The sequence below is a fragment of the Notamacropus eugenii genome, chromosome 5 (assembly GCF_028372415.1).
Source record: "Notamacropus eugenii isolate mMacEug1 chromosome 5, mMacEug1.pri_v2, whole genome shotgun sequence".
In the NCBI taxonomy this organism is placed as follows: Eukaryota; Metazoa; Chordata; class Mammalia; order Diprotodontia; family Macropodidae; genus Notamacropus; species Notamacropus eugenii.
Genome location: NC_092876.1, coordinates 356209525 through 356230130, shown reverse-complemented (window position 1 = coordinate 356230130; position 20606 = coordinate 356209525). Strand labels below are relative to the sequence as shown.

At 37.5% G+C, this 20606-nt stretch overlaps 1 protein-coding gene across 6 annotated transcripts in view; it reads left to right on the top strand.

Moving 5' to 3' along the window:
• Positions 1 to 20606, top strand: part of PHLDB2 (pleckstrin homology like domain family B member 2) — a 147183-nt gene that overhangs the window by 61670 nt on the left and 64907 nt on the right. For 3 of the 6 annotated variants that reach the window (XM_072614029.1, XM_072614028.1, XM_072614033.1), the window contains exons 5-6: positions 309 to 446; positions 20470 to 20598. In XM_072614029.1, the coding sequence (XP_072470130.1) occupies positions 309 to 446; positions 20470 to 20598 (267 nt within the window). The remainder of the gene's footprint in view (positions 1 to 308; positions 447 to 20469; positions 20599 to 20606) is intronic. The other 3 variants (XM_072614032.1, XM_072614034.1, XM_072614031.1) reach the window with 1 other exon arrangement.

Below are 20606 nucleotides of genomic sequence, written 5' to 3'. Positions count from 1 at the left end.
AAGCTATGTTCAGATCTCAAGACTTCCATATAGCTGACCCTATAACTGAGACAGGAAGCTGAGTCATTCAAGATTTTCTTAATGGTTTGGTGACCCCTGCGATGGTCAGTTAAAAAGGCATTGACTCTGGAGTTGAGGACCTGCTTATCCCTAATATGACTTTGGGCAAGTGATCACCTTTCTGGACTTCAGTTTTCTTATCCTGTAAAATGAGTGGGTTGAACTAGATACCTTTGAGGTTCTTGCCCTATAAGTCTATGATCTTATGCTTTGAAAGAGCAACTCTGGAAAATGTTTTGTGTTCTCAGGGGGATATGGAGTGTGCCCTTCTGGATGGTGAGCAGAAAGCAGAATCAGCTGAACTTATGAAAGAAAAGGAGATATTGGACCATCTAAATAGGAAGATAGCAGAGCTTGAAAAGAACATTGTTGGGGAAAAGACCAAGGTAAAAGCACAACATGATTCTAATAATAAACAAATGCATTTTTTCCTTATGGATATATCTCTCTGTATTTTATTAAACTTGACATTTTGAAGTTTCCCATTCACTAAAATGTTAACAATGGATACATTACCTCACGATTACCATTCTTTTGGTATCATTGGTCACATTCTTAGAATGGTACTACTATAGACCAAAGGGAAAATATGGGATGGATTGATGAAGTGATAATGATGAGGTGATGGTAAAATATGAGTGAGTTACCTATCTATCCAAGGGCAAAGACACAGATGTTTTACTAGCTGTGTTCATAAGAGTCTGTTGTTCCTTCAGAATGATTAACTTTTGCTTATTTGGAATCCAAGTAGTAGATATTGTGTTAGGTGTAATTCCCATTTGTTGGTATTTCACCTTTAAGACTTGAAATTGTACAACTGTGGATCTTGTTTTTCAGGATTTTGCTTTTTTTTAAGATGGGTTTGTTTTAGTAAAGTGGCATTAACTGCAGGTGTGTTGATCTTGGCAGACATGGCTAAGTTGTTCCTAAGTACCCTCCCCAATATTAAGTGGGGGATGTGAAAATCCAATGAGTGCTGTGGCAATGGGTGAGAGGTACCCTTGAAACCCTGGTTGGAGATTTCCCTGAAAAAGGTTGCTCATAATTGTTTAGGTCTCAAGCTGGAGGGAGCACCACACAACTACCACCTTGTAATAATTTAGATGTGCTGGTCACATTTATAGTCATTAGAAAAAAGAAATGAAGCAAAGAAAGGAAGAAGACTTCTTTCTCTTTCACACATTCATCTTCTCCTTCCCCCCTTCCTTCCATAATCAGACTGTATATGTACTAATATTTGATTGGTGGAGAGCAAATAAAGGAATGACTACTGGGCATGTATGTGCTTGCACATGCAGATGTGCAGATGTCTATGTAGCTGTCTCTATCCATAAACCAAACTTGTCACCACCATAAGACCCAGTCATTGTTCCTATTTTTTAAAAACCATAAAATATATTTTCAGATAAAATACATAATTATATTGTGTCATTATATTTTATAATTATATATTTAAATGACCTATTATATAATCTATTTAAGTGTATATTATATATACTTTATACCTGTATATATGTCTTATACTTGAGAGCCAGTGTGACTTCAGAAAGGGCCTAGGAATGGTCGATATGGTGTTTACTACCCGACAACTCCAGGAGAAATGTCAGAAGCAGAACAGAGGTCTGTATACAACATTTGTAGATCTGACCAAGGCCTTTGACACTGTAAGTTGAGAGGGCTTATAGAAAATTATGTCAAAATTTGGTTGCCCAGAGTTCATCAGCTTTGTATGTCTATTTCTTGGTGGCATGTTTGCCCAGGTTCTGGATAGTGGACAATGCTCTCATGCCTTCCCAGTCACCAATGGAGTGAAACAGGACTGTGTGCTTGCTCCTATGCCTTTTAGCATGATGTTTTCAGCCATGTTGTCAAATGCTTTCAATGAGGATGAACATGGCATCAAGGTCAACTACCATACTGATGGTAAGTTCTTCAATTTGAAAAGACTACAAACCAAGACCAACATGAAGGAAGTGTTGGTGCATGATTTTCTGTTTGCAGATGCTTGTGCATTCAGTGCAGCCTCTGAAGCTAAGATACAACAAAGTATGGATCAATTCTCTTCTGCCTGTGCTAATTTTGGCCCAATAATCAACACCAAAAAAATACAGGTGCTCTGTCAGCCACCACCACACCATCCTTAGGTGGAACCATTGGTTACAACAAATGGAGAAATTTTGAATGCTGTGGATAAGTTTGTTTATTTTGGTAGTGTACTTTCCAGGAATGTACACATTGACAATGAGGTTGACACACGCGTTGCCAAAGCTAGCTGTGTTTGGGAGGCTCCGAAGAAAAGTTTGGGAGAGAAGAGGTATTAAACTGACTACCAAACTGTAGCTCTACAGAGCCGTTGTGATGACCTCATTGTTGTATGCCTGTGAAACATGGACAGTCTACCAACACCATGCCAGGAAACTGAATCACTTCCTTTCGAACTGTCTTAGGAAGATTCTGAAGATCACCTGGCAGGATAAGGTACCAGACACTGAGATCCTTATTCGAACTAAACTGCCAAGTATTCAAACTATGTTTCAGAGAGCGCAACTCTGATGGGCTGGCCATATTGTCTAATGCAAAATGTACACTTGCCAAAAAGACTATTTTATGGAGAACTCACATGGGTCAGGCAATCACATAGTGGTCAGAAGAAGCAATACAAGGACACTCTCAAGGTATCTCTCAGGAACTTCACATTTACTTGTGGGACATGGGAGACACTGGCACAGGACCACTCAGCATGGCGTGCCCACATCAGAAAGGGTGCTGTGCTCTATGAGCAAAGCAGAATTGAGACAGCACAAAGTAAATGTAGGATGCACAAATTTGGAGTAACTACCCCAAATGTTCACATGAGCTATCTCTACCCAACCTGTGATAGAGCATTCTGAGCTCGTATTGGTCTGATTGGACACAGTCAGACTCATTGAAATGTCATTTTATCATGGTGATGTTATTTTGGTCCTCTTCAAGAATGAAGGACAACAACTAACCAACCATATTGTATATAATATAGAAAAGAATTATATTTTATACTTACATATTTTAATTATTTATAATTATTTTAATTATAATTATTTGAAAATACATAATTATATAAAATATTAAAATATTCTCTTAAAATTTATCTAGAACTGTGTTATTTTGTTCTATGACACTACTATCCTTTGAGTTAGCTAGCCTTGAAACTGTGACTCCTCCCTTTTCCTAATCTCTCAAATCCAGCCAGTTGCCAAGTGTATCTCTTCAAGTTCTCTCTTATTTGTCCCTTTCTCTTCACCCACACTGCTACCACTCTAAATTAAACCTTCATCACCTCCTTCCCACCAAGTAGTCTCTTCCCTCTCCAATCCATGAAAATAATCTTCCTAATAAAAAGATGACTGTCACTTTCCTGCTTGAAAAACTTCTATTGACTTCCTTTTGCCACTAAGATAATTTAAACTTCCCACAAGTTGACCCCAGTCTACTTTATTTCACATTGCTACCTGTCATATTCTCTTATGTTCCAGTAAAACTGGACCTCTCTCAGTTGGCTTTATTTACTCAGACAACCCCCCATTCCTCCTTCTTTCTCCCTGTGTGCTGAAATCCTTTTTCAAGGTTCAGCTCAATAGATGCTATCACCTGTATCCTTTTGGAAAGATCTCTTGACCTCTTTGGATTTCCAAGTTCTTATCTGAAAGATGAGCAGCTGGACCAAATGTTCATTGAGATCCTTTCTGCTCTAAACCTGTGTTCCTTTGGCCTCTTCCATGAAGTCACGTGACTCCTGCACCACTCACCCCTCTCCACATGCCATGTGCATGTATTCTCTGCTTCAGTTTTCTGAGAGAATTTGACCTCTTCCTAGTCTTTATACTTAGCTCACTCTTCTTCCCTTGGGTCACACTTATTTGCTTACCTGTTAGCCCTCGTTAGATTCTCCACATTGTAAAGGTCACATCCTTGTACCCCATCCCCTAGCACAATACCTTGCTTAAAGCAGGCACTTTATAAATTATTATTATCAAATGACATAATGTCATTTAATGAATTTCAAAGCCTTAAAGCACTAAATAAATGCCACTTAACATTTTAGGGAGGTCATAGAAAAAGTATAGGAATTGGAGTCAGGAGAGATCTGGGTTTTAATCCCAGCTCTGCTACTTGCTAAGTGACTATTGGATAGTCATCTAACCCCTCTGGGACTCAGTTTCCTTATTTATAAAAGGGTATAATAATAATACTTGCGCTTCTACCTCACCGGATCAAATAAAAAAAGTTAAAATCCTTTGCAAAAACTATGTAGATGTGATTTCTTGTTGTTGCATCAAATCAAATATAGGCTAGGCAGGTACATATGTACATATCTGTACATAAATGCATGTATATTTATATATATATACAAACAAACATGCATATAAAGTCTACATAATACATGCATCTATATTCATATATCACATATATTACACAATAAGCATGTGTGTATTATAACATACACTGTATATAAAACTGTGTACTATTGGAGCTCTAGAAGAGATATTAGAGATTACCTCTAGTTTCCCTTCATCTTACAAAGAAGGCAACTAAGGCCTGGAAAAGCTGAATGATTTGCCCAATTTAATTGTTGTGATAATGGGTGTTTTGTAAATCATGTTGTTGAATCATTTTCTTTTGTGTCCAACTCTTTGTGACCCCATTTGGAGTTTTCTTGGCAAACAGAAGTGTTTGCCATTTCCTCCTCTAACTCATTTACAGATGAGGAAACTGAGGCAGACAGGGTTAAGTGACTTGCCTAGGGTCACATAGCTACCAAGTGTCTGTGGCTAGACTTGAACTGAGGAAGAAGAGGCTTCCTGACTCCAGGCCTGGTGCTCTATCCACTGCACCATCTAAAAATCATGGAGTGTTATATAAATGAAAGACAATAAGCCACTTGGCCTATTCATGACAGGCCCAACCCCTGCCACCTCCTGCGTATGCCTTTGTTCATACTTTAAACCGTCTTCCTACTCTTTATATCCCCATATCAGTTGTACATATGAATGCTGTGTGATATATATTATTTGTATATAGGAGACACATACATATATATAAGTCTACATAGCCATCAAGAGATATAGATACAAGCATACATACACACTTATCCATACATACCAACTTTCATCCTTCTTTTCACTTTCCTCTCCTGATCAAAAACTGGTAAAGGCATTCATAGAACTTTGTATATGCCACGGGTATATTTGTGATTCTCCAAAGTATCCTAATTCAATCTTTGAATTAGTGTGTCCTGTACTAAGTAGTCACAGATGCAACTTAGTGAAGTAGCATGATGACATGTTTAACATGGTGAGCAAATACATCACCACATCCATCACCATCTGCATGTAACAGGGTTTTCCAGTTCTCTAATGCTTGTTTCTTCGTTGAAGTATTTCATAGGTTTATTCTTCGTTTTTTGGAATTCTTGGTTACTTCTCTTTTGAGTCACTTGACCTCAGTCTCCCTTTTTCTTCCTTCTTGTCTCCTGTTGTTTGAAAGGTAATTTTGAGCAAGAGATGGATACTCTGAAAGGAACAAAAGTGGGGCTTAGATTTAGAACTACTAAGACTGGAGGACTCCCCTGCCTTGGGAGAAAATTCAGTTGCCAGGTTCTAGAACCCCTGGACTTGAAACCCCATAATAGTACAATCTGTGACGTTTTCTGTTTACCTATCTTGTGACTTTGCAAGACTTTCTTGGGGCTAAGCTCCTATGAGTCTCTTCCAAGAAAAATGCATCCCTCTGGCCACCAATCCTAAGAGATTTGTCAGATTCCTCCAGATATAATCTCTGAAAGGCTCATCTACTAACAAATAATTTCTTTCAGGAAATGGAGCAAGTTAAGCCAGTGACAAAGCTGACAATTCCCAAAGAGAATCTATTGTAGACTCCCTCTCCTTCTGGTCTCTACATCCCTAGTTCAAATATTATAAGAACTCTGTGGAAGTTTCAAGAATGTAGGTAGAAACTGAATTCAAATCTAGCCTTCTACAAGAGACCTTCCCATAGTCCCTCTAGTCACTAGTGCCTTACCTCTTCTGATTACTCTCATATACCGTGTATATTTCTCATGTGTACCTGAAAATTTGCATGCCTTCTCTCCCATTAGGATGTGAGCTCTTTGAAAGCAGGGACTCAGATTTTGGTGGTATTTGGCTTTTTGGATTTGCTTTTGTTTTGCCTTTCTTTGAATCTCCAGCACTTAATGCCTGGCACTTAATAAGCACTTAATAAATGTTTGTTGACTCAGTAAATAGAAACAGATATGTGGGTTGTTGGAAATTTTGCAGAGTTGCATTGCTAGTTTCACCAATGCCTTTAGGCTAGAAGCCGAGGTTTTTCTAGAACTTTAGGAAGTACAGGATTAGCATTTACAACTGTTAAGATACTGAGGTATGTATAATAATGAGACATCCAACTTCCCTGTGAATCACTCAATCAGCAAACATTTATTAATTACCTACTATGTGCCAAGCGTTGGATTGGGTAGGGGAGGAAAGGGGTGGGGTGGGAGAAACTATAGGGCTTTCTTTAACTGTATGCTAGGAAAAATGGTTGTGATGTAGAGAGGGTAGGGAAAGTAACAATTTGGAAGTAGGGGAGCAGGTATTGAAACTCTGAAATGCTGAAAATGCAGTATGTGTTGACTGAAACTAAATTAAATGTAGCTCTTGATAGTTTAGGTCAGCGAGGTGATGCAGTAAAGAGGGTGTTGGGTCTGAAGTCAGGAAGAGTCATTTTCCTGAGTTTAAATCCAGGCTTAGACACTTACTAGCTGTGTGATCCTGGGCAAATCACTTAACCCTGATTGCCTCAGTTTCCTCATCTTCAAAATGAACTAGAGAAATAAATGACAAACCACTGCAGCGTCTTTGTCAAGAAAACCCCAGAGGAGGTCACAAAGAGTCAGAAACAACTGGAAATGACTGAAAAACAACAATCATCCGTTCATTCCATCTGGATCTTTAAAAAAAAAAATCTGACCAAGAATTTGTGGCCATGGAAAGTATTACATCTTGGAGAAGAAAGTAAGGCTTATAGGGCTTCTTTCTGCATCTTTCCTAAGAAGTTTTAAGATGCTATAAAAAACAAAACAAAAACTGAGGGTTTTAGAAGATTAGAATAAACAGACATTTAAATCAATCCATTTAACTTTTTTTTTTTTTTAATCAAAACAAACCAACAAATAAGAAATCAGGAAGTTTTCTAGAGTCTGGGTTACCTGGAGTCACTTCTAATGAATGCCTGATTCTCTTGAGATTAACTCTGAATAATCTGATGCCTTTGACTAGTCAGTTTGTGCATTTTTATAGTGTCTGCCTGATAACGAGAACTTAAAGGAGCTTTCAAAACTGGCTCTATGTGTTAAGTCCTTAAGAAGTGATTACAGTAAATTTGCTTTAAACAAGTACCAAAAAAGTTGAAGGAGAAAAAAATTAGATAAGGATCAAGAGAACACATTGAGTTATCATTTCATTTGATCACTTTGGGGTGAGAGGTTACAGTTGAATGAAGAGTTTGGAAGCTGAATTTCAAAGAGGAGAGTAAGTATAAGCCATGAGTATCTACAGTGTTTTCTAGGAATTTACCTAAGAAAAAGAAGAGGAATCTAGGATCACGGTTTGAGGGGATTATAGGGTCTGATAAAGGCATGTTAAAGATAAAGAAATTGGGCATGTTTGAAGTCAATAAAGAAGGAAGCCAATAACCAGGGTGACCTTAAAGAAAGGGCATGATTGAGAGGACACTATGCTGAGATATTTTCATTGTCAAGGGAAAGGTCTGTTTCATTTTCAGAAACCAGAGGGTAGGACCTGAGAAGAAGAGAAGATGACAAATTCTGTCAAAGGTGTTTTGTGATGAAGATAAAAAGGAGAAATAGGAGTTCAGGGGAAATGTCCTCAAGCCTCTGAGCCAAGTAAGAGGTATGATGCTCAGCTGACACATTATGTTCAGGGAGTTATCAGAAGCTTGAGGAGAAAAAAAGAAGTTTGGAAAACCTTCTCTTGGGAATGAGATGGACAGTTGATTAAGGGAGAATAAAAGCACTGCCTTACACATAGCTTTTGTACCCACCATCCAGCATATAAAGAAGATTCCAGGTCTACTGCAGATAGGCTGATGATGTTACCTCATTTTTAGATACACATTCATTATCTTACTTTCCACTACATAGTTCAGGAATGAAATGTTTCCTAACCTGAGTGGGCACAGAGATCTGTCTGTATAACCCAGAATAAATTAAAAGATGTTTCTAAGTATGTCATTTGGAATTTCATCTTTTATATACATACATACACATATGCATACACATACACATACACTCATACACACATACACACACACACACACACACACATATATGTGCTTCCAGGTAGAACTTTCTTAATAGTGGAAGTACTTAGTCAGATTTCAGACAGATAACTAACTATATGTAGAAAACTTTGTGGTGTTTTTTTTTTAAATACAGCTGTAGTTATCTGCCCTACTGTGGGGTGTATGTGCTGACTTGCCTTTATTATTTTTATATTAGAGTAGAATATCATGGGGCAGCCAGGTAGTGTAGTAGATAGAGTGCTGGGCCTAGTCAGGAATTACTCATCTTCCTGAGTTCAAACACAGCTTCAAGACACTTACTAGCTGTATGACTCTGGGCAAGTCACTTAACCCTGTTTGCTTCAGTTTCCAATGAGCTTTGAAGGAAAAGGCAAATCACTCCAGTATCTTTGCCAAGAAAACCTCAAATGGAGTCATAAAGAGTTGGACTTGACTGAGCAATAGTAATTCCAAAAGAGTAGAACTGTGTATAAATCTGGAAGAAAAAAAACCTTCACCCTTAAATCATGTTTCCCTTTCCACATGCCTATTGTAACAATAGCTGGTATTTATAGAGAGTTTCAAGTTTGCAGAGTGCTTTACATGTGCTATTTCCCTTGATCCCCACAACAACCCCTAATATAAGTATTGTTATGATCATTCTCATTTTATGGAGAAAGAAACTTGAGATTTGGAGATGTGCAATGAATTGCCAGGGGTTATATAACCAGTAAGTTTCGGAGACAAAATTTGAACTCAGGTCCCAGATGCAAGTCTTTACTTCTGTGTGTCAGATATACAGCCCAGGGCTACATGTAACCTACAAGGCTCAATGCTACAAAAGTAGATTAAAATGCAATTAGAAAATATTTAACAAGATCAATAAAAATACAATAAAATATAATTAACATTATATTTTAAAACTCAATCTGCAGCCCCAAAGGGTCCTTATGCAAGGATTAGTGGCATTTAGGGTTAGGGTTATTTGAGGTTTTCTAGTGCTTACCTTGGAGCGTGATCAGATAGATTAAAATACTGTTTATCTGTGGTGCCCAGCCCAAGTGTTGATGGTGGCTTAAACCATGCATGCCTTCCCTTAGGTTTACGTTCTAAGACAGAACTCATTGTCATGGGCAGACTTATTAAGGATGCCTAACGTAAGAAACTAATATTGAATTAATACACAAGCTAAGTGTAGTATTTATATTGCGTGCAAGCAAGAAGTACTTGTTCACTCAAGTGAGGAAGTAGAAGGAATGAGAGAGTCTGGGACCAGGGCTTTGCATGTTTGGATCCAGGGTAACTTGCCAGCTGTAACAATAAGCATCCCAATGTACACAGGGGACCCTGCTATCCCAGGTTCTTAGATCTGCATTTATAAAAGAAAGGCAAGTTTTGAGGGGACAATAATCACTTTAATCAAGCATATGTATCATTCACTTAGTTCAGGGGAAAAAATTAGCACCCTGAACTTCAGAGAAAATACAGGTCAATAGACAGGCTTCCAACGTCTGATATATATCACAGATCAACAGATCTGACCATACATACGTAGGTTTTTAGGTTCGTCCTTTGTTGCCGAAGAAGACCATGCCATGAGACAAATGATGACATGACTTGCACTTGACTTTGTTTTGAGTGAGGGAGGGCTGTGCAAAGTCACCAGCCTCACTTCTCCTCCAGAGCCATCTGGATCCAGTGACATACATAGGTACTAGAGGGGGAAGGGACCAACATCTGGGTTTAAGCCGGGGGAGCGGATGGGGTATACTCCAAAGTAAAACCTCACCCTCAGATTATTTATTAATTTTTTATAGCCAAAGGGCATCACAACCTTTGAGAATCAGTGCCTCGTTAGAAAATTAACTAAAAGTGTGGACCTTCCTACTAATCTTCCCTAATCAAACTCCCTTTAATGAGTGGGGAAGATCTTCCCATTAAGAAGCAAAATTATATTAACAGTAAGCAAAAGTGCGTTACTAATACACCAGCTTTCTCTCAGATATTCAGGGAAGGTTTCTGGTGATGTCAGAAGTTATTTGAATGGTAAAAACCAGTCTTGGTGATGTGAAGTAGGGAGGTCTCTCTGTCTAGATGAGAAGGATCTGAGTCAGAGGGGCCCCTGTCTGTTGCTCAGTCAGACTGTAATCTAATGAACTGGAGGGGGGGTGTCTGAGGTTATGTCCCTGTTTTCTTTATGTTTTTTGACGACCTTCTGAAGCCTTACAGAGATACCATTTTTATTAAATCCTCAAGTATGCTCAAATAGATCCATAAGTGCATCGATGTGGATACTCTCCAACAATATATGTCATAATCCTTTGAAACTCATACTTCCTCAACAGCTTCAATCCACATCCTTCTAGAAATTCACCAGAGGGGGCCTAACCAACATGCACTTTCTCTTGCCATTACAAGGATACTAATAGAATTACATGTACTGATCATCGTTATGCCTTGCTCTGTCTATATGACTCAAGCCGTCTTCTTTTTTTTTCTTTTTTTTGTTCATGTGTTTCTTTGAGGAAGCTAGGTGGTATAGAGGATAAATTCCTGAAATTGGAGTTGGGAAGACCTGAGTTTGAATCCTGCCTCAGACACTTAATAGTTGTATGATTGCTGGCAAGTTACTTTATCTCAGTCTCATTCTACATCTTTAAGATGGTAATAAAAATACCACCTCTCTCACAGAGTTGTTGGGGTGACCAAATCTGATCATTTGTGTCTATGATGAGTTTTATAAAACTTAATGTGTTATATGATGTTAGCTAATATTTTATTAGTAATATTATTTCATGACATTTTATTGTACTTTTTCTTTATAACTCCTAATTCATGCCTGTTCACACTTACCATGCACCCCTTCTCTTCTCTATTGGTGGTGTTTTAAGACTTTTCAATTCATACAATAGTACCAGAAGAATATTGGCATTAAAAATTATAGGCCTTTGTTTCAGGGACAAATTTGGGGTCATTAAAAGAACTTTGCAGTTTCTTAAAGGTGATCCATTCCATTCTCCTTCGTTTAAGTACTTGGACCAGTCCACTTTCCAATCATATTATCTCTCCAAGATCTGGATACTGATAGTTGAGCTAGGCAGGTCATTCATTCAGCTGTATAGCATTATCTAGATGAGAGGTGTTCTTCACCAACTTGGTTTTTCCTGAATGAATAATTAGGCAAAACTTTTTGATTTTTTTTATTAATTAACAAGCATTTATTTTCTCTTCCTTCTACATCTCTCCTCCCAAAAAAAAAACTTGTACCAGATATTCATAGTCAAAGAAAATAAATTACTACATTGCCCAGATTCAAATGGGCTAAACTCTTTTATGGATTATGGATAGCATTTGGAGGCTTTGCAGTATAGCGGATCTTGTTATGATCACTGCAATAGCATCTGTATACGGAAGCATCTGAAAAGTCTCACTATCTATCCAGAATCTGTATGCCTACAACCTATAAGTTCTTTTCCAGCTATGAGAGTGATCTAAATATACCACACATTGGGGCATCCTTAATGAAGTTACTGAGCAGGAAAAGACAAGGTTTTTCAAGCTATTCCACAACAGACCAGTTCTATACAATCATACAGTTGACTGAAAGTTATAAAGATACAAAATCCTGTTAGGCCTATTGTTAAAAAAAATTTTTTTTCTGCTACCTTAAAGGATTTCTTCATGGAAATGGGATATAACAACTAGGATAAAATCTTGTTTGGCAGCTTTTTGATTATTACTATCCAACAAAGGTTAAAGCATGTTCACTGAAAGTGTTTACCACTGAGTGTGATGAAAGGGCTCTGTTATAGTGCCCAAGGCAGAAGAAGATTTCTGGTTATCTGTTGTTTTATTTTATCCGTTTTTTTCTCTTTTCTTGAACACATAATCAAAACTTAACAAAGGTCTTCTTGTTGTTCAGTCCTGTTCAACTCTTTGTGGCCCCATTTGGGGTTTTCTTGGCAAATGTACTGGAGTGGCTTGCCACTTCATTCTCCAGCTCATTTTACAGAAGAGGAAACTGAGACAAACAAGGTTAAGTGAGTTGCCCAAGGTCACACAGCTAGTAAGTGTCTGAGGTTGGATTTGAACTCAGGAAGATGAGTCTTCCTGATTCCAGGGCCTCTCTCTGTGCACTATGGTGCCACCTGGCTGCCAACAACAGCAAGTGAAGGGAATATTAACTTCTGAGGGTACAAGAAAAAGTTGTTTGTAGTATATGAGCTGAGCCTTAAAGGGAGGCAGGGGTTCAAAAAAATGAAGATGAAGAAGGAGAGCATTCTAGACACAGAGGATAGTGTATGCCAAGGCATGGAGATAGAAAATGGAATGCCATGTATAAAGAAAAGCTGGGGAAGTAATATGCATTGAGTAAAGTGCTGGACTTGGACTCAAGAAGACCTGAGTTTGAATCTTGACTCAGACACATGAATTGGGGCCTCAGTTTCCTCACCTGTAAAGTAGGTGTACCTACTTCACAGAATTGTTTCTAGAATCAAATAGGATAGCATGTAAAATACTTTGAAAACCTTAAGGTACTTTATAAAATAATGATGATAAAGATGTTTCATAAGTGCGAAAGAGATAAATTGGAGCCAAAGTGTGAAGGATAGTAAATGCCAAACTTCGTTTTTTTCACCTAGAGACAGGAGAGAAATTTAGAAGTTTTTTGAACAGTGGAAAGACATGTTCAGACTGAATCTGTCAATAAGGGTATTTTCATTCTAATAAATGCTCTTCCCCCTATCTTTCATTGTATGTCTTCTATTAAGTCAGCGAGTAGTTAAAAGGATGCTGTAGGAGGTCTTCCCCCTCACCCTTAGTCTCAAGGTCTCTGTATACAAGCTCTGATATTTTATTATTTGTGAAAGAGCTTTATTCTTACTTGTGTATTCTCTTGCTTTTGTGCCACTGAACTACAATGTTCTTTCACTCTGACAAAGTAGAGTCTTGTCAAAGGAATCCTCATCCAGACTTTCTAAAAACTCTGTGCTATTTACTTGACCTTGAACTGATGGTTTAAGTTTTATCTCCATCTTAGCAAAATATCTGTCCCTTTCTAACTATCCTTCTTCCTATGGAGGGTCAGAGGGAGACTTTCAACTTGACCCAGGATTCTTCATCATGGTATTAATTCCATTGATTCTAAAGTATTTGCCATGACGCTATTCAAAAGGTGCCTGGCCCCTCTGGAGAGGCTTTCTTTAATTTCAAAGAGAACTCTTTGTTCGGAAAATGCCAACAATGCCAAGGGATTTGAAACTAAATAGGACTTCAGAGTTCAACCCTAACTACAGAAAGAGAGAACTTGTCTGGAACTAAATATGCACTGTAAATGATTATTATTTAGTAATAATGGTGAATAATGATATATAAACATTTATATCTTCATGGGTAGAACCTTGAGGTCTGAGTATTCAGGGAGGGAGTGGGGTCCCTCGGAGTACATTTTAAAGGCACTTCTGGTATCTTCTTTGCAAAATTTCACCGGTAGACCCTGAATTTTAAAGTTGTGCTACTCTATCTGTTGCCCCAATCTTCCTTCGTCAAAGCTGTCAAAGGGTCTAAAAACCATCAAACAAGGATGAGCCGGCGTCACTCACATACCCAAAGTGCTGCAGAACTGAAATGTTTCCATTAAAAAATGAAATTTTACCCCATGATGTCTCTGCTTTAGGATTATTTAATGAGAGGTCCAAAAGTTCTTATCATGCTAGCCAAGAGGAAAGAGGCCAAGATGATGTCTGATCTGTCTTTAGCTGACACTGGGCAGAGAATGGGTGGGAGGGGCTCTATCTGCAAAAGCCAAGGGAATTAGAACCAGAAGGTGAGAACTAGTGACGTTTCCCCCAAAAGAAATTTAAAAAAAAATTAAAATTCCATTAAAAATTTTCCAAAAAATAATTCACCTCATTTCACCTCTGCCCTGGACCACCACTGTCCTAGAACACTTATATTCTCAGTGCCTTACCCAAAGAGTCACCCAGCCAGTGTGTGTCTGGGTTAAGTTCCGAACACAGGTCTCCCTGATTCCCAGCTCTCCATCCACTTCGCTGTACTGCCTTTTAGCCTATGGTTGTTGCTGTTTTTCAGCCATGTCTGACTCTTTGTGATCCCATTTGGGGTTTTCTTGGCAAAAATACTGGAATGGTTTGCCATTTCCTTCGCCAGTGGATTAAAGCAAACACAACAAAATGTGATGTCTGGGTACTAAGGGAGTTACAAAGAGCTTAGAATCTTAAAGTACAATTTTGAATGGATATTTGAGCTTTAATGTGCTGGTGAATAACTATCTAAGGCCTTTCAGATAGTATAAACTAGACTGATTGTATCACTGTGTATTAATATTATGCATGTGTCCTAACATCCTATTCATCTATAAGCTTTGTAGGGTAGTGACTGGGCCCAAATGCATCTGTGAAATCTTCATTGTGGCTATTTTCTCCAGTGATGCAGATCAAAACCCATCCATGCCTATTCATACTATGTGACTCTTACTCCTGCCTGTCCATAACTTCACCACAGTGGAGCATGTGGGGCTATGTATTTTCAATAAATATTATTACCATCCTTTTTCTACCTCTCCCATATTTTCAGTTCCATCAAAAAAGGACCATTCATATATTATCTAAATTTTGTATCTACTATGGCATCTAGCAGTGCTCCCCACTTAACACAGTTACCAAATATTTAATTTTTTTTTTTTTTTAATTCATGGCCCCTCTTAGAAGTCTTGTGAAGTCTATGGACTCATTCTCAGAATAATGCTTCTTAAATACATGAAAAAAATTTGAGATTATAAACATTATAAAAATGTTGAAATTCTTATTTTTTTTAAGGTTCATTGCTCTTAGGTTAAAAATCATTGATCTAATTGAGTTAGAAATGTGTTAGTTTCTTCAAAATTCTCACAAACATACATGCCTTCTTACTGTTGAGTTTTGGTAATGTGCCAGTGGACTTTATTTCTCCCTTCTTTTTTAACCGGCCTCTGCCATTCTGAGAAGCACTTTGTAACTATACCCCCAAAAGTCCTTAGACTCATTTTGACTTAGTTATACTTAATTGAAATTAAACTTAATTAAAAGAATTAATTGGACTTAAACTCCAAAGAGATTTAAAACAAGAAGAAAAAGAAATGGACCAATACATACAAAAAAAAATTATAGCAATTTTTTTTTTTGTTGTTGTTGTTGCAAAGAACTGGAAATAAAGGGAATACCCGTCAATTGAAGAATGGTTAAACAAATAATGATATAAGAATGTACAGTATAAGACATGATGAAAGGGACAGTTACAGAGGAACCTGAGAAGACTTGTAAGAACTGATTCAGAGTGAAATGAACAGAACCTGGAAAACACTTTATACCATAGAAACTACAATGTAAAGACAAAACAACTTGAAATACTTAAGAACTTTAATCAATGTAATGGCAAATCGTGATTCCAGATGGTAATGAAGCCAGCACATAGCTGACATGTGAGTTTGTTTTATTCGACTGTGCATATTTGGTAAAAGGATTCTGTTTTTTCTTTGTGTGTGTTTTTTTATGGGGTGAGAGGAGAGGAATGTGTGGGTAGAGGGGATTAACAATAGTATCCCTCTCCTGAAAAAAAAAAAAGAAAAAAAAGGAGGGCATTGAAGCATTGTAAAGAAAATATGCGGAAGAGAATAGAAGGAATATCAGAAGGTAACACAGACAAGAAGGACAATTTTAAAAGCAACTTGTATAATTTGTTATATACTCTTAAAAACCTAAGCTATATATTATAGATTTATGGTTTCATATAGTGATTTTTTTATTGTATTTTGTGTATGATAATGATCTTTTTAATGTGTGTAAAGATAAATAATTTTTTTAAAGGGGGAAAAGGATGCAAAATACTAAGATGGAATAGTATTTATTTCCAGGGAAATGACCTTTGCCCAAATGCCTTTTTCTCCAAAGAGAGTTAGATTAGATGTGTTTATTTAATTGTTTTCATTTTTAAATCTAATTTTAGTGTTTTATGTTGTTAAAAGAAATGATCAAAGCCTATAAATCTCAAATGTTAATCTGTTTTACCTCCCCTATGGGAAGGGATACTTCCTGCTCTAATCACCTGTTTAAACTGAGCCACACAACTGCAAGGACTTCCGGAACTATAAATGGAAGAGAGAAATATCATTTTTCTTATTGGCTCCACGTCTCTACCTGAGCCATTTCTTGGAGTGATATTCTGTCTTCTCTGACTTGGGCAGCTGTTCACCTGCCAGTCACTCTGTTCTTCTGACCCCATTTCTCCTTGTTGCATCCTTCTGATAGCCTGTTGCTTTGGGCTCCAAGTGGTTGGATGAGCTTTACTGAGTGAAGCCATAGATGGGGAAGATGGTACCTGCTTTCTTCCTTCTTCTAGCTGCCCCTTTGTCTGCAGTGGCAAAGGCCTTGAATCTTCTCAGAAAGAAGCCCTTATGTAAATATGAGGTTTTTTTTAAATTCACTGTGTTTTTTGGGTTTTTTTAGTTTGTAGTATAAAGCTGTGGTTACTAAGATATGAAGGTGTTTTTGATGGTGACAGTAATTTACTTGCAAACCAGGACCACCATGAATTTTAAGTAGTATTGTTTTTTAAATGAGTGAATAAAACTTTAAACTCACAGAATGCTAGTTCTTTGTACAAATGGTGCTTGAACTGAAATCTATGGTGGAGGGACCATTCTCTATCTTTTTTGCCTATCTATCAAAAATAAACTTGACAACAAAGTGTTAATAATAGATGTAAATAGAAATTGTTAGATGAAATCTATCTGCCATTAAGATAGGGCAGGCACTGGTCCCAGGATAGAAGAAATGACATTTTATCCTAGATATGAGGCCAAAGAGTCTGTTGTCTTAAAAAAAAAAAAAAAGATTTTTTTTAAAGTCTCAAGCTGAAGCCAGCTTGCACAGTCAAGTTAATGTTCCTGGTGAGTGAATCTTTTGTTGCTAGTAGAAGTCACATCTATCTTTACATCACTTGGAGGCATAGAGTCTTGTAGGTAAAATTTAGTATATATGCAGACTATTACAAAGCAACTTTCCTTGTGATTGGTATGTAAGGATTTGGTTCCCAGATCCATTTGAGACCAGACACTTCAATTTCCAGGGGCTGGAATTCTCTTGTTTGATTTCTGCAAAAATAAAGCATTGATGTAAAATGATACCCACTATTTACTGTTTTGTCTTTAACCAGTCAATTTTAAATTCAAAAGGTGGCTATGCAGACAGATTAAATAAAACTGCTTTTTTATCAGGAAAAATATCATAATGAGGGTATCCTCTGGAGAATGAAAGAGAAAACCATTCAGCATCTTTCTCATTCCAAATCTTAGAATTATATGATTAATGTCAGATTAGTCCCTGACATAATTTATGTGAAGGTATAGCAGGGAGGTACAAGGGAAGGAAAAAAATAATTTGAGGGGTAATGATAGTAAGGTCTGACACAAATTTATATCACATTTTATGGTTTAAAGTAGATTTAGGAAATGGAAAATAGAAATGCTATCAGTTTATAAGATGGAGTCAAGTGAAGATTATTCTATTTCCCAAGATTGGGAATTTCTCACATACATCTGAAAAGGGGTTTTGGAGAAAAATGGCATCAGTTCTTCTTTGAAAATGTCATGGTTACTGATTGGCCTGAATTTAAAAAAAAAAAAAACAACCCAACCTTATAGGCATTTATGGCTGTATTTTCCCTTTAATTAGGATAAGCATAAAGGTTATGTGTGTGTGTGTGTGTGTGTGTGTGTGTGTGTGTGTTTAAGAAATTGAGAAAGGAACTGCTGCATAAATCCAAATATAAATTTCAAAAAATATTCTGCTATTAAGAGAAGCAGTGCCACAGTAGATAACATAAAGTTTTCAGTGCAAGCCCTGACTCGGGCACATACTGGGTTTGTGACCTACAGTACACACCATCTAATCTCTCAGTACTCTAGGAAACTCTCTTAGACTCTAAATTGTAGAACATTTACAGACCTGCCTTAGCAAAGGGTTTTCCTCACTTGGGATAAGCTTACACCAAGATCACTAGCTCATTGACCATCCCCATCCTTATTAATATCATTGTGGCAAGTATAATAAAGACAATTTGAGCAACAGAATTTGAGTAGTGTTAGTCCTCTTGTAGTGACATCTTATAGTCTGATCCTTTATGCAGTCTTCTTGGTGCAGTTTTAAGCTATTAGTATTTTTAAGGTTTTATACTTAAACTATTAAAACTTAAAACGTCATTAAGAGTTTGGGGACATCCTATGTACTCAATCCTCCAGTCTTATATTTAGAGACTATTACCCTTCCTTCTTCTCAGAGCAAGTGAAATGCTAACAGGGTAAGCTGCTAATTATTTTGTTATCTCTGGACCCATTAGTGCTAATGATGCTCTGATTTCCTTCTGACACTTGAGTGAAGGTGAGAGTAATGCTGAGCAGTGCAGAGCAAGGTATTGGTAGGTTGTATCTGTGCATCCAATGTGGGGGAAGAGATTAAAGCAAACACCTGCACACTGAAAGTGGTTTCCTCCCCACCCCCATCCCCAAAAGGTTATTAATGGAGCTTTGTGGTATCAACTAAAGGCAACATCATGATGTCATCCCACATCAAGGATGTGGGATTAGGATGGGAAGGGAAGTGGTGATACTTTCCTCACTCTCTTTTTTTCTCCTCATTCTTGTTAGGCATTCATTCATTCATTCAATGTTCGTTTGTTTACCGTGTGCTAGTCGCTGTACAGATCACAAAGACAAAATCGTAATTGGCTTTCTTCTTCTAGTGGCTGTGGTTCGGATGTTTGATAGCACCATCATTTTTTGAGTCACATCTACCTTCATAGTCAATCTCACTTTCACTATTCTGTCTTCTGATGTGGATGTCATCTGATTTCTCACTTTCTCAGCCTCACAGAAAAGTAACAGAAATTAATTTGTCTACTAATACTTTTCACTAGTTCTCTTGCCACTTGACTAGTGTAAGCAGGTGTGACTGCTGAGGTGGAAATAGCATTGAACTCAGAGTTGGAATACCTTCTTTCAAATCCTGGCTCTGCTCCTGATTACCTGATATCAAAGTATGATCTTGGACAAATCACTTCCAATCCTTGGGTCTGACTTTATTTATCTCTAAAATGAGGACATTGAACTAGATGAGATATTTTAAGCTTTTATTGTGTCGGCTACTTTGGCTGTTGGTGAAGCCGATGGACACCTTTCTCAGAATGCTTTTCAGTGCATAAAATAAAAATATGTAGCTTTACCAAGGAAACCAACTCTATTGAAATCAAGTTATCAGAATATTTTTTAAAAGCAAGTTGATGGACCCCAATTTGAGAACCCCACAACCAGATTATCTCTAAGGGCTTTTCTAGCTTTAGATTCTCTGCATGAGCCAAAGAATCACTTTTCTTTCTTATAAGCTGGGTCTGGAAAATTGCTTTAACTGTTTCAAACCTTTAACTTATGAAACAAATAGTTTTCTGAGTGATACACAAGTGGCATGAACAAAGTAAGAGAATTTCTAAAATGACACAACTTAGACCCTGAGAATATGCTGCTTGTTCCCTGAGAAAATCCAGCTTCAATCAGGAATGTTATATAAATTCTTTTGTCTTTCAAGCCTGTGGCACATAGGTGAGTGATTCTTTGCAAAGTTGCCTTATTTTGTCTTCATTTCCTGCTTGGATATATTGTTGATTGCCTATAGACTAATGTGCCTGTTAATACCACTGCCTTTTTTAAAGATGGGCAGCATACCTGTTATTTATTAGCAGGTAGAAGGAGGTAAGGAAAGGAAAAGGGGTGGACGTGGGGCTGGTGCTAATCAGATTGTGTTAAATTTAAGAATGAAGAAACGACTGAATCAAAAGTGTATGATTCCACCTTGTAGTTACCTTTATGCTGCTTTGTCCCAGTGACTAATACAACTATCTGTTTCTACTCCCACAAGCTGTCTGGTTCATCTTTTTTATTTGTCATCCGCACTGGTAATGATTGCTCACTCTAGATTGGGTGTTGAAGGTAATTTTATTCTTCTATTTTCTGAACTTCAGGAGAAGGTAAAGCTTGATGCTGAAAGGGAAAAACTAGAGAGGCTGCAGGAAATATACTCCGAGCAGAAGACCCAGCTTGACAATTGCCCTGAGTCCATGAGGGAACAGTTACAGCAGCAACTCAAGAGGGTCAGTAG